Source organism: Bison bison, unplaced genomic scaffold (genome assembly GCF_000754665.1).
Source record: "Bison bison bison isolate TAMUID 2011002044 unplaced genomic scaffold, Bison_UMD1.0 scf7180017864110, whole genome shotgun sequence".
Lineage (NCBI taxonomy): Eukaryota > Metazoa > Chordata > Mammalia > Artiodactyla > Bovidae > Bison > Bison bison.
The window spans coordinates 882,221-896,168 of record NW_011494682.1 but is presented as its reverse complement, the minus strand read 5'-3'; the positions used below and the strand labels follow the sequence as shown (position 1 = coordinate 896,168).

Here is a 13,948-nt window from a genome sequence, read left to right as displayed (position 1 = left end):
GATAAATCTGCCTCGAACTCACATTCAGCATTTTCAGAAACACTAGCTAAGAAATTAAAAGCAGTGAAGGGATTGAATCATCATTAAGCAACCAATAACCACATTAGTTTGCTAATCCTTAAATAAGTCCATTAATGCTCTGTTAGGATTAGCATACTTCCGGGAGCATACATTTTCCCGTAAAAGTATTAGGTAGGGAAGCTTGCCATATCCAGCAAAATACATTTATGAATTCCCAGTTCATTGTCCATCATAGGTGGCCAATTTTAGTACATGAGAAAACTGAATACTCTTAATTATTAATGATTACTTGGAAGTACAAGATTTTTTTTTTCACACATTTAAAAAAGGGAGTTACCCTTTTTTAAATGAATTGTTTTCTCTTGGTAAATCCTGAGATTAAGGGATTGACTCAATTCTCTGCAGGGCACTGAACATTTTAATAGGCACATCAGACCCAGATCACCTCACAGATCTTAGCAAATGACAGAGATACCTGCCACCACAAAGTGTTGGTAACGAGAAACTTCGGGCACACGGAAGGAAAATACCCCCCTTCCCCCTCCTCCAACTGCAGAATCTGCTTTATCATCCAGTTAGGGAGAATCTTCAACTAGATTGCTAGCTGATTTGATTCAATCACACAAGTAATTGAATTCTCAATTTTAGTGACTTGAATGGTATTCTAACAAGATAAAAGAACAAGTAAAGACATCAGAATTTTATTTGGCAACGGGGACATGACTGAGCGACTTCACTTTTTTTTTTACAATAATGCATCAACTTTGTAACAAGAGGCAGTAAAGCCTACGGAGGAAGAGCAATGGTTTCTGAAGGCAGAAGGATCTATCCAGGCTCAAGTCTTGACTGTGCCACACTTTAGCTGTGTGACTCTGGAAAGATCACCTATGTTCTTTACATTTCAATCTCTTAATTTACAAACCAGGACTGAAAATGAACCTATAGTTGAAGAATTTTCTATAATTCTTGTGAAGCATTTAACATCACGAACAGGCACACAGCAAAGGCTAAATGTTGTGCTAGTTGATCAGTTGTGTCCAACTCTTTGGGACACCATTGGCTGCAGACCACCAGTCTCCTCTGTCCAGGGGATTTTCCAGGCAAGAATACTGGAGTGGGTTGCTATTTCCTTCTCCAGTAGTATAAACCCCCATTCTTAAAGACATTAAATCATTCTTCTGAATCTAGACCTGAAACTAGATTATTTCTAATATCTTCAAAGATTGCATTGAAGCCTTGATTCTACACAATCTTTTGTTTTTTTAAATAGGCTACCCCATCTATGTGAATGGCCCCATTATCCAGTAGTATTCAAACCAGAAAAGTGTAAATCAGGGTGGATTCCTCCCTTCCCTTGAGCTCCCTATTTGATCCACTGACAAACTCTATTGATTATACTATGAATGTTGCTGCTGCTGCTGTTTAGTCACTAAGTTTTGTCCTGCTCTTTGTGACCCCATGGACTACAACCCACCATGTTCCTTTGACCATGGGATTTCCCAGGCAAGAATACTGGAGTGGGTTGGCATTTCCTTCTCCAGGGAAACTTCCTGACCCAGGGAATGAACCCAAGTCTCCTGCCACCTGGGAAGCCACTCTACTATGAACACTCCCTTATTGTTGCAATCCTCATTGTCCAGTAAACTATCATCTGCCTAGACATCTACAATTGATTTCTAATTGATCTGTCTTCATTGTCCCTAGATCACTGCCATCTATTCTTTACAACACAGAAAGAGGCTTTCAATGACTTTCCACTAATTCTCTTAAAATTGAATTCAGTCTCCTCCCATGACCTGAAAGATGCCTGCCCTCTTCTTCAAGCTCCACCTGACTCCTTGAATGATAGACTCAAGCCACAGTGGCTTTCTTTTTATAACTAAAACACTTGCTCTTGTTCAATGGCTCTTTCTTCTATTTTCAATCTCAACTTAACCATCATTTCTTGGGAGAAGACTGTCCCTACCGCCCGTTAGCCCTGTTATTCCCTTTGTAAGCAAACTGTTGGTTCCCTGTAGAGCTCTTATCATAATCTTTGATGTGCTTGCTTGATTTCCCCACCAATCTCTAATCTGAATATGAACAGGAAATGTCTTTTGTGTTCCCAACTAAATACTTGGTACACAGCATTAAAATATTTGCTAAAATACTGAATCAGTTACACTTTTATTGGATATATACTATGTGGCTGCCACTGTTTTGCATGTGTGTGTGCTAAGTCACTCAGTCGTGTCGGACTCTTTGCGACTCTGTGGACTGTAGCCTGCCAGGCTCCTCTGTCCATGGGATCCTTCAGGCAAGAATACTGGAGTGGTTCCCATGTCCTCCCTCCAGGGGATCTTCCTGACCTAAGGACTAAACCTGCAACTCTTTAAGTCTCCTGCACTGGCAGGCAGGTTCTTTACAACTAGCACCAGGGAAGCCCTGACACTATTTTAGATGTAAATATGAAGCTTAAAAGGAGAAGGCAATGGTACCCCACTCCAGTACTCTTGCCTGGAAAATCCCATGGACGGTAGAGTCTGGTAGGCTGCAGTCCATGGGGTCCTTAGAGTCGGACAGGACTGAGCAACTTCACTTTCACTTTTTACTTTCATGCATTGAAGGAAATGGCAACCCACTCCAGTGTTCTTGCCTGGAGAATCCCAGGGATGGGGGAGCCTGGTGGGCTGCCGTCTATGGGGTCGCACAGAGTCAGTCACGACTGAAGCGACTTAGCAGCAGCAGCATGAAGCTTAAAAATGCATAGTAACTGTACTCAAGGAGCAAACAACCTATCAGAGAGCTACTGCCAGGAATGCAAACATTTTATAATAAGAAGGGGATGATTTGTGAAAGGTTCACAGGAGCTGACAGCTGACCCTGATCTTGATAAATGAAATATTACCATAAAAGAAAAATGGAGATGAAGGGGGAGGACGGAACAATGGGAAGAAAGTTTGGAGACAACAAAGAACAAAGGCACCAGAGATGGATTTTAATTGCCATGATATCTTCTACCCATAGCCTTGGTTCTGAACACAATGGAAATTGTGGAAAGATGAGGTTTTCTGAAGCCAATACATTTAATTTCATCTGACCAACATAACTGCTGTAAGCAATATAGTACAGAATATATGTGCTGTTATTTCCTCATCTATAAAATGAAGGGATAATAATAATATGCTTCTTATGGTACTTCCAAATGGGAAATTCCATGATTCTTGATTTTCTCTTTCATAAGATTCTTAAGGGCAGGAATCATGGACTGATAGTTGAATAAATGTTTAATGAATAGATTCACTTTTACACAATTTATACTCATGTGCTATTTTTGTTTACTAGTCTCAGTATATGTGGACTTCAAATTCTGATACCAATTTAATACGATTGTGAAAACCAACACAGGATCTACTTTCTGGGTTGCTTTTTGAAACAAATTAGGTAGGTTAATCTTAGTCAATATTAGAATATTAATACTACTTTAACTTTTCTTTATCCTGTCACAGATATATTAACACATAATAAAAAGGAAAGCTTTGCATGAGACAAAGAAAGAATAACAATAAGATAGTAATGCCATCACCCTTTATCACCAAAATGTGTAAAAGTGAATATGCAAAGAAAGAAAATGATTCCCAGAGTCAAAACAAATGGTAAGTACTAGTTAGGTGTTGCAGTGGCTGAGAGAAATTCTAGCTTCTAAAAGGATTACAGTAGATGGAACATATGGCTTTTATGTCCTTTTGACTTTCACTTAATAATTTGGTAAAAGTTAATCAGTTCCAGAACAACAACAGCAAAAAATGGCACGATCCCGTAGCATCAGCTTCTACTTCTTTCAAATCAAACTAACATTTAGAAGAGTGGTCTTCATTTCATCATCTTTACCAAAATCTGTGCTTCCTGGTGTTAATCTACAAAGAATTTCTTTATATTCTCCCAGTGTATTAAACATAGTAAATACCCATCCATTGTTGGCTAAGAAACTATAAGCAGAAGTAAACAAAGAGGAGCAACCTCTCTGGAAAGTTCTATAATTGCTATCTAAGTTCATTTTCTTATTTTACATTAATCTCCTTCATGTAATGTGTATGTAGTCAAATTCAAATATATGCTGTGCATCTATTTGGAACTTTGAATATTCAACCATCTTCTCTGACTGGAAGTCCCTGTTGTTCATCTTCAAAGATCTAACTTCTAACATTCAAGCATACTTCTTCTTCATACCTCTAGTTCAAAGACAACCCTAATGTTCTTCCCCCACAGCACAGAATCAATACTTGCTTTCAGTCAATTAGCCCTTTCTAGATGATTTTATACATAATAATTTACAAATCTAATTTCCCCTAGTAAAGTATATCCACAAGTGAGGAAACACCTCTATTATACTAGAAGGTTTCTGGTTTGAATAAGTGGCTGCATTAAAAGAGTCATTTACTGAGAAAAGGAAGGATAGGCAAGCTTCAATTTATTTGCTCTAAACTCTGAAAGTATCTGTAAGAACACTATGCTGAAACAAAAAATAATAATTTTTAATAAAATGTTATTAAACTTTACACTTAAAATGCAGATTTTATTATATGTCAGCTATGCTTTAATGAAAGTTTATGTTTAAGAGTAAAGAGTTTTTAATATTTTAATATTGACTTTATTTACTATTGTATCATATATTCATTGCATATTTTTTTCCTATTGTGTTTAAGCAAAAACACATAAATCACTTTCTCTGACACCCCATCTCTACCCATATTTGAAGTCTCTTAAAAAATAGCATTTTATATTATATCCTTTAAAAGTTAAAAACACAATAAATGAAACAGGAGAAAACATCAGATCAGGCGTTCTTTTAATGCATTGACTTTTTTCATTAACTTCATTCTGAAGTAATTTCAGACTTACATAAAAGATTGGAAATACAGAAAAAAGAATTTCCATACACCCCTGACCCAAGTTCTTCAAATGCTAGCATTCATCATAACTACAGTACACAGTACAAATTTAGAAAATTAATTTTAATGTGATACAATCTACTGACCTAAAGAGTCACTTAAATTTTTATCAAGTGTTCCACAAATACCTTTTTACTGCTCTATGATCCAATCTATGACATTTGGTTGCCATATTTTCTTAGTGTTCCTAAATCTGGGGCAGTTCCTCAGTTTTTCTTTCAAGACTCTGATAGTTTTGAAGAGTACTGGTCAGTTATTGTGTAGAATGCCCCTCAATTTAAATTATTCTGATGGCTCCTCATGTTGTTTTAAAATACAGTCATATCTGTTTATTTTTTCTTTATAGATGAGTCTGGGAGAAATTTCGAGTTCTATGAAAGAGGATGAGTTAAAAATAAACATAGATGGAAGGCAATGGAGATTCTCACTTTCACTGACTCATTTGCAAAGACGCTGGGGATTCAGTGGAGGGCATGTTTCCTCTTAAGGGATCTTAGTAAAATCACCTGGCGCCTGTTCACTTGAGACCCCAGAGCAAAGTGTTAACTCAGTGAGCTGTCTTTCCAGTGTCCAAATCCCAAGATTTCCATGACAAATCACATAAAGAACTTTAGCATGCTCATTTGCACAGTTATCACTGCCATTGGACTTCCCTGGTAGCCCAGCTGGTAAAGGATCTGCCTGCAGTGCAGGAGACCCTGGTTCGATTCCTGGGTTGGGAAGATCCCCTGGAGAATGGATAGGCTACAGACCCAGTATTCTTGGACTTCTGTGGTGGCTCAGATGGTAAAAAATCTGCCTGCAATGCAGGAGACATGGTTTGGGATCCCTCGTTTGGGAAGATCCCCTGGAGGAGGGCATGGCAACCCATTCCAGTATTCTTGCCTGGAGAATCCCCATGGACAGAAGAACCTAGGGGGCTCATGGGGTCACAAAGAGTTGGACGCGACTAAGCACACACACGCTATCATTAGGCAATAAGGGCCTAAAACAAAGGAAATATATTTGTGTCAAAAAGGTGGCAACTATCTAATTTAAAACAGCAGATAAACCAAAGCTATTTAACATTACTCTTGACTTATGTTTCAAATGTTTTTCTTGGTTATACTTAAACTATGATTAACTGGAGTTAAAATTAAATAGAACTTGAAGTTTCACCTTCCTACCTCCCAATAACCTATCTTCTTCTCTTCCTTCTTCTACTTTGTTAAAGCAGAAACAATCATTTATTCTCTCACAGTTTCCACAAGTCAGAAATTTGGGAACAACTTGGCTGGGTGGTCCCAGCTTGGTTTTACTCATGAAGTCAAAGTCAGGTGTCAGCTGGGTCTATTCACCTGAAGTCTTGATTAGGGTCTAGAGCATGCATGCTCAGTCACGTCCGACTCTTTGGGACCCCATAGACTGTAGCCCACCAGGCTCCTCTGTCCATGGGATTTTCCAGAAAGAATACTAGAATGGATTGCCATTTCCTCCTCCAAGGGATCTTCCCCACCCAGGGATTGAACACGCGTCTCTTGCGCCTCCTGCATTGGCAGGCTTGTTCTTTACCATTAGCGCCACCTGCTATAAGGATGTCACTTGGAAGGTGGATTTCCTGTATGTATGGCAGTGATGCTGGCTTCTGGCCAGAAGTATCTGATTTTCATCAAATGAGCCACACCACAGAGATGCTTGAGTATTCTCACAGCATGAAAGTTGCTTTCCCCCAAGGTTTTCTTCTGCCCTAAATACTGGGGTAGACTTTTTCTCTTTAAGATGTCACTGGTCTTTGTCTGTTCCCTGAACACAATAGGCTTTTTTGCACCTCCCCCAATAAAATGCAAGACTCTTAATTTTTGGAGAAAATGGTCCCAGGAAGGGTTTTTTGCCTGTCCCTACCCCCAACTCCAGGTTAATATTGCCAATGAAATCAGCTCAGTGAGGTCTGCATCCCTTTCTCTCCAGATTCTGGTCCTGGCTTATAGGTGGCAAAAGGCTCATGAGATTGGGTGCTGAAATGGGCTCCATCCTAGACTCCAGACATCACCCTAAGCAAATCCTTTGATGTTTTCTTCTCTGAGATTCTGGGAAAACTGGGGCATCAAGTAGGGGTGAGGGCTGTGCTGCCCTTGTTTAAATCCCTCACAAAACTGCCGTTTTGTTTTGGGGCAAGCCCTGTGCCTGTCAATGATTCATGGCAGATACTTGCAAGCATGTCATCTTTCTTCACATCACATGATGAGCCTTCTGCTTCCCTTTGTAGAACTTAGGGGGAAAAGCAGATTGTGGGAAGAGCTTTGAGTTCTTTACAGCCAGTGTCAGCTGGCCGTCTGCTAGGCTCCTTCTCAGTTCTAGACGTTCTATGCTCACACTCTCCTTTCTTCTTTAGAATTTTCGCGTGAGCACAGCCACCGCTATTGTCATCTTCCTAGTGAGGAAACTGAGAAGTTAGCTCTTGTACAAGGTCTCCTACCATATAGTGCTAGGGGCAGGCTAGACTCAAGACTATCTTGCCTTGCCATTATTGTCTTGCACCTCCTACATATTTATTTTTAAATGATTGATACAACTTAAGAACAGACAAATGTAAGAGATGCAGAAGGCAAGGTTTGCGGGGAGAGGTACAGAGCTTCCATGCTCTTTCCAGGCCCTCACCCTCCCAGCACTGTGATGTGTTCACCAACACAGAAGCTAGTCACTGTCTTTTGTTTTTTGGCCATGCAGCACGTGGGATCCTAGTTCCCCAACCAGGGATAGTACCTGCTTCCTCTGCATTGGAAATGCAGAATCTCCACCACCGGGCTGCCAAGGAAGCCCCTTCCTTGTCTTCTTTTAATGATTACCATCATTGTATTATCATTATCTCAGATTGTTTTACTAACTTCAAATAACTGTAAAAATTTACCTCAATTTTATTGACATTTTAAGCCTCTGTCTCCTCTAGGGAAAAAAAAGTCACAATAATTCTCCATTTTGCAATATACTTGAAAAAATATTGACATGACCAAATGCTAAATTCCTTTCTAAACACTTCTTTTATTATATTGTTAAACTGATTAAAGCCTTCATGTCATTTATATCCTCTTATTTCAAATCCAAAGTTTCTGTCTGTTCACAATCTACCTCTGTTACTTACACTCATTTGTTCACTTATCCATTCTTTCATTACACAGATGTTTAACATTTAATAATTTAAGAACTCTTTTCAAGACAATAAAGTATGAGATAAATATGAACATTCCTTTGAAAAGGTGTTCAGTTTAAATTAAAGAGACAACCATGAAGCAAATCACTGGGACCTAACAGTACTCCCCTGGTTCAGGAATGGCATGCTAAATATCCCCTGGTTTTGGATACGGAAACTATATTTGACTACCAGGTAAACTAAAAGAAGATTGTATCTGCTGACTAGTTAACTAAGTTAAAGGTGCCAAACCAGACTAAAGGAAACTGTGATCTTTTCTCTATCACAGGGACATGTACATGCATGCTAAATCGCTTCAGTCATGTTTGACTCTTTGCGACCCAATAGACTGTAGCCCAACAGGCTCCTTTGTACATGGGATTCTCCAGGCAAGAAAACTGGAGCAAGTTGTTGTGCCCTTCTCCAAGGGATCTTCCCCGCCCAGGTATTGAACCCACATCTCTTGCCTCTCCTGCATTGGCAGGCATGTTCTTTACCATTAGTGCCAACTGGTAAACCCCCCATTTCTCCCCAAATCAATGCAAGGAAATAGACTTTTTGCTGTCAGTTTTATTCTATAGTTTCTGCCTGAACCTCTGTGACATGTAAAGTGAAAGTGAAAGTGAAGTCGCTCAGTCATGTCCGACTCTTTGTGACCCCATGGACTGTAGCCTATCAGGCTCCTCCGTCCGTGGGATTTTCCAGGCAAGAGTGCTGGAGTGGGGTGCCATTGCCTTCTCCAGGGGATATTCCCGACCCAGGAATCGAACCCGGGTCTCCCGCATTGCAGAAAGACGCTTTACCAGCTGAGCCACCAGGGAAACCCCCTGTGACATGTAAAGAAAGCCTCTATGTTTGGATAGGGCTCAAGTTTGGAGAGCCATGATTTTAGATAACCATGGGAAGCCATAAAACAAGGCTAGCATAAGAGTTACTAATTATTCCAAACTTGTCATGGAAAACAACAACAACAAAAAACCCAACTTATTTCTTTGCTTCAAATTTCCAAGAGATAGTTTCATTAGAGTATCATTATTGGTTTTTTTTCATTTCTCCCACTCTTATTTAATTGATCAATTTGAGACAGGGCATTCTCATTTCAGTATTACAGATATAACGGTCTGCAACAGAGCAATGGGAGCCTAGGGAGGAAAGGAAGAGACTCAGTCTTCAGTCTCTCATGCTTACAGCTCTCTACCAGTCCTACAAAGGAAATCTGAAATTACTGAGTTTCAACTTTAATTGAAAACCTGAAATTAAGGGTTTTCTATTAAACCTTTGATTTAATTGGGGGTTGGGGATAGAGGGTTGTGAGCAAGATTGTCTAATTTTTAACAAGGTTTCTAAACCTTGGCACTGTTGACATTTTAGACCAGATAATTCATATTTCTCTACTGTGTAGAGCTGCCCTTTATGTTGTAGTTGTTTAGCAGCATCCCTGGCATCTCTCAGTGGTGGCAGAGCTTCCTTTCCCAGTTATGATAACCAAAAATGCCTCAGTGCATGCTAAATCGTTTCAGTTGTCTCCAACTCTTTGTGACCCCTATGGACTGTAGCCTGCCAGGCTCCTCTGTCCATGGGATTCTCCAGGCAAGAATTCTCCATGCCCCCCTCCAGGGGATCTTCCCGACCAAACACTGCCAAATGTTCCTGGGTGGCAGGAGCTGGGACAAAGTGCTCTCAGCTAATTGAGAATAAGAAAAATATTTGTGGCTATACATTTAAATGATGTGTAATTCAGCTCTTATCAATAATAAAACCACTTATTTTTCATCTGCCTTTTCACTATGCCTATCATTCAGTCGATTCTGAACTTGGGAAGGGAGGGGGGACTGTTATTATTACCTCCTAAAAACCTCTACATATACTAATTACTTCAGATGCAATGAACTTCAGTTTTAAAAATTATATTCCCTCTTCCAGTTCCATTCTCTGATGCTCGATTAGCTTTAGAATAATTTCTAGTATTGGAGATAAAGACTCAGCCTATTACCTAACTTTTTTAATGGTCTTAAAAACAAAATATCTTTGGCAATGGTTATAAAACCAAAAATGCAGCAGTCTTGTGTATTCCTTGACACCTCAGCTTACTGTGTGGTGAATATACTATAGCCATTTCTACTTTCCTGTCAACAGAGTCTGTCTAGAAAACCTTGACAATCCCATGTGCCCTTTGAAAAACAAAGCAAATTTTTTTTAAAATCCAGGAAACAAATCCCTACAGACCTACTTTAACCTGAAGCTTCCTGATGGATTAGAGGATTATTACATCTTGTACCATCTTTTAATTTTATAAATACAGAAACTAAATCCCAGGAAGGGACATGATTATCTAGGGTCACAAAATCAACCAGGAACATAGCTAGAACTAAAGCCTCTGCCTCCTAAATCCCAATTTGATAATCTCAACACTTCACAGCTGCTCCCTCTAAAGTCTTAAAGAACTTACAATACAGTGCCTACTGATATGTCTTAATAATAGAATGCCTTTTATTGCTCAACCTTTGCATTTTTTTGCATCACTTTTATCTTTGACTAAATTATAAGTACTGTGAGGACAAAGACTGTTCCAAATCTCTGTGGAATTACTCCAAGAGCCTTACTAACAAGTCTATCCTGACTGACTGCCTCCCTAGTGTAGAAGAAAGTGATCCAGGGGCACAATGAATGATGCAAGAATGAATAAAAGTAGCATCTCCAGGGGAATTTGTTTTCTGTGTGCTAAGCAGTCTTCATAACTGGGATCTGTGCCAGCGAACAAATAAACATGTATCTGAGTTTCTACACTATTTTCCATTTCACAGAGACATAATATATGTAGAATTTTATACACTGGCATCTAATGAACAGAATATATGTTTAACATATTGGCTTAAATATTAGAATAAATAAAATCATGATTAATAAAATTAAGAATTGTTGGAAATCTAATCTTAAGCATGGAAAAAAGGCAAGGTACCCAAAGAAATCACACTAAAAGTCAAAAGCTGAAAGACAGAATAGGCTTAGGCAATACATTTGCCAGAGTAATATGGTATTTTATCATTCTAGGAGATAAAACATATAAAACAGAGCATACTACTATCTTAGTTATCTTTTAGAAGTAGGTAACTTATGTATTATTTCTCCTCAACTGCTCTGTGCCAGTTCACCTGGGAAAAAAGGACATCAGTTTGATGGCTAAATTTCTTCTGGATAAGATTAAGGCTGATAAGGAAGACGTAGAGAACAAATTTAGAGTCCTTTATAATTGCAGGGCAGCACTATGCCAAGAGTTGACTGTGCGTTGTATGTATATTACATTCAACTGCATCATGGTGAAAAATATTACTCTATCCAAAAGCTCTAAAAGCAAGCATGCACACAGAGTTATTAGGCCTAAATAATTCCTCATCATCCTGGGATGCAAAATGATGCTGGAAAGATCCATCTCATTCTTCGTGGTCCACATCAAGTCAGGAGGACAGTCCTGAGAGTTTGGATTATCCCCAGAACCAAATGAAAACCATAGTTGATATTATAATTCCAGCCCATTATAATTTTTTAAATTTAAGATTTCTCTTTGGTGACAATGGATCAATAGTTGATCACGCAAAAGAAAATTTCACTTCATGTTTCCTTTAGTTTTGCATCTTGTATGTTAAATCTGTAGATCAATATTTGAATTGAATGCAGTTACGTACACATTTTGAATGTGGGGTGTAGTCATGGAAGACCTCATAGAGGTTTCCAAAAGACCAGAGCAAAACAGGAGAAGTGAATTAAAAGATCAAAAAGCCTCAGAAAGGGAGTCACTACTCACAATGTTCATCAGGGTGAGGAGGTAGTTTTGGACGTGCTCTTTGCCATGGAAACGGACCACAGAGTCATCCACTCCCAGCAGTACCTCGATGTTGTAATCATTTTCTCCTGCATGTCTGCGGCGCCTCATGGTTTCATTCAGCTGCTGGTCAATGCTGCTGTAAACAGTACCTAGATCATCAAGGCCTTCCAGATCCGACTCTATTAAGAAACAAAAGGAATCCAGGCATTTCAGTTTTCCCAATGGGCCTTCTAAGGACTTCTTACAAAAAAAAGGATGTTCTTGGGGGCCTATCATTATCATCCACAGTCACCAAGATGCTGCTGGTCAGTTTATGCCTTCAATAATGTGCACATACACATGATCAGACAGATGTCCTGTAAACTCAACAATGAACAACATAGGGCAAAATAGTATTCCTGCACAGAAAGCAGTGCCACCAGCCAGACGGATGGTTGCAGGAGGAACAGAGGACTTCCTTCAGCTGTACCCTTGGTGCAGAGCACAGGAAGTGGGGGTACAGAACATGTGCAGGCTAAGCAATTATTAAATAAATGGAGGCTATTAATTTCAATGTCACAGATTGATAAGTTTACAGTGGTTAGCTTAAGTTACTTTTATCATGGACTATGGGATTTGTATCACATAAGTCCAAATCACTTCTTTTTCCAGTAGCCTCAGCTTAAAAATAAAATTGTAGCACAGCAACACAAGAGCATTTAGTGGTATGATGATCAGTCACCAAATATTACTTTATTTTTTTATAAGTATGGTTTTCTAATGAATGCTGCTAGGCGGACACTATAGGTCTTCCACATTTTACTGGCCTTCATCTGGATAGCAACCTGCTTTGATAGATATATATCTGAATCTGTGAGATACTTAAGTTAAAAAATCAGTCACCAAATTAACTATAAGAAAAATAGAACTATAAAAATTTTATTTTATGCTGTGGAAGGAATTTAAGTTTTTTACTTTCCAAATAGATATACATATACATAGACACAGACAGAGTGATATACAGATAGCCATACACATACATATCTCTAGAATATCTTTCTATCTACTTACCTACCTACCTGGAGAGAAAGAGAGTAAGAGAGGCATTTTTAGGTTCTAATTGTCTCAGATTTCGATTATCATAGTTTTGGTGAAGAAAATGCTTTGGTGCATTAAAAAAATAAAATATATTCTTGAAATACTAAAAAAGATATTAATGAAAACTGCTAATATAGAACTGAAAGAATCCTCATTCCCATTTCAAATATATAAAACCTGGAAAGGATTTTATTTTACATACTGCCTTGATGACTAAAACAGTCACATATCTAAAAACAAGTTTGAAAGAACCAATTCTGACCCATGTTTTATACGAAGGCTTATTTAATCTTGTACTGAGGCCTGTAAGCCATTTGAATTGGTGTCTGACATTAATGAACAGACATTTTCCTCTCCACCTCTGTGGTTTTAGTAAAGTTGAGGGGGAAAATGTGGTGTCTCTTGGTCAAGAAGATTGATGACCAAGCCTTAGCCACATGGGAACTGAATTGCAGAAGTACAGGTCTCACTCACACTCTTTCCACTTTTAAAAAATATAGAGAGGCAGCAGCACCCTCCCCTATAAGTATGAGTAGAGGCTCTGAATATGACTACTCAGGTTAGAAAACTAGACTGTAACTCGCTTTGACCCAAGCTCAAATGCTAGATCATTAGCTGGGAATTTTCTCCTCATAAGGGAATCACATTGGCTCCACGGTATGTACATAACTCTCGCCACCATCCACATCAAACAGAAAGCTTTTCCTCAAAAGTTGTTTTTAAGAGCTGTAAACCCACACTGAGAGCAGAAGACTACACCTGCAAACAACTTTCCTATTCAACCTCAGTCTCTTCAGACACTTGAGAATGTGATAGCCAGTGTACAAATAGGAAATTCACACACAAACTCCCAGTTCTAAAAATGGCTCTCTTTGGCAGAACTGTCAGTGACAGTCTCCAATGGAAATATCCCAGTAAACTCATCATGTC

General features: G+C 38.9%; 1 protein-coding gene across 1 annotated transcript in view; it reads right to left on the bottom strand.

Annotated features, from left to right (window-relative positions):
• The window catches only part of ADAMTS3 (ADAM metallopeptidase with thrombospondin type 1 motif, 3), a 283,309-nt gene that overhangs the window by 52,341 nt on the left and 217,020 nt on the right, over positions 1 to 13,948 (bottom strand). The window contains exon 5 of the mRNA XM_010839082.1: positions 11,921 to 12,120. Coding sequence (XP_010837384.1) covers positions 11,921 to 12,120 — 200 coding nt within the window. The remainder of the gene's footprint in view (positions 1 to 11,920; positions 12,121 to 13,948) is intronic.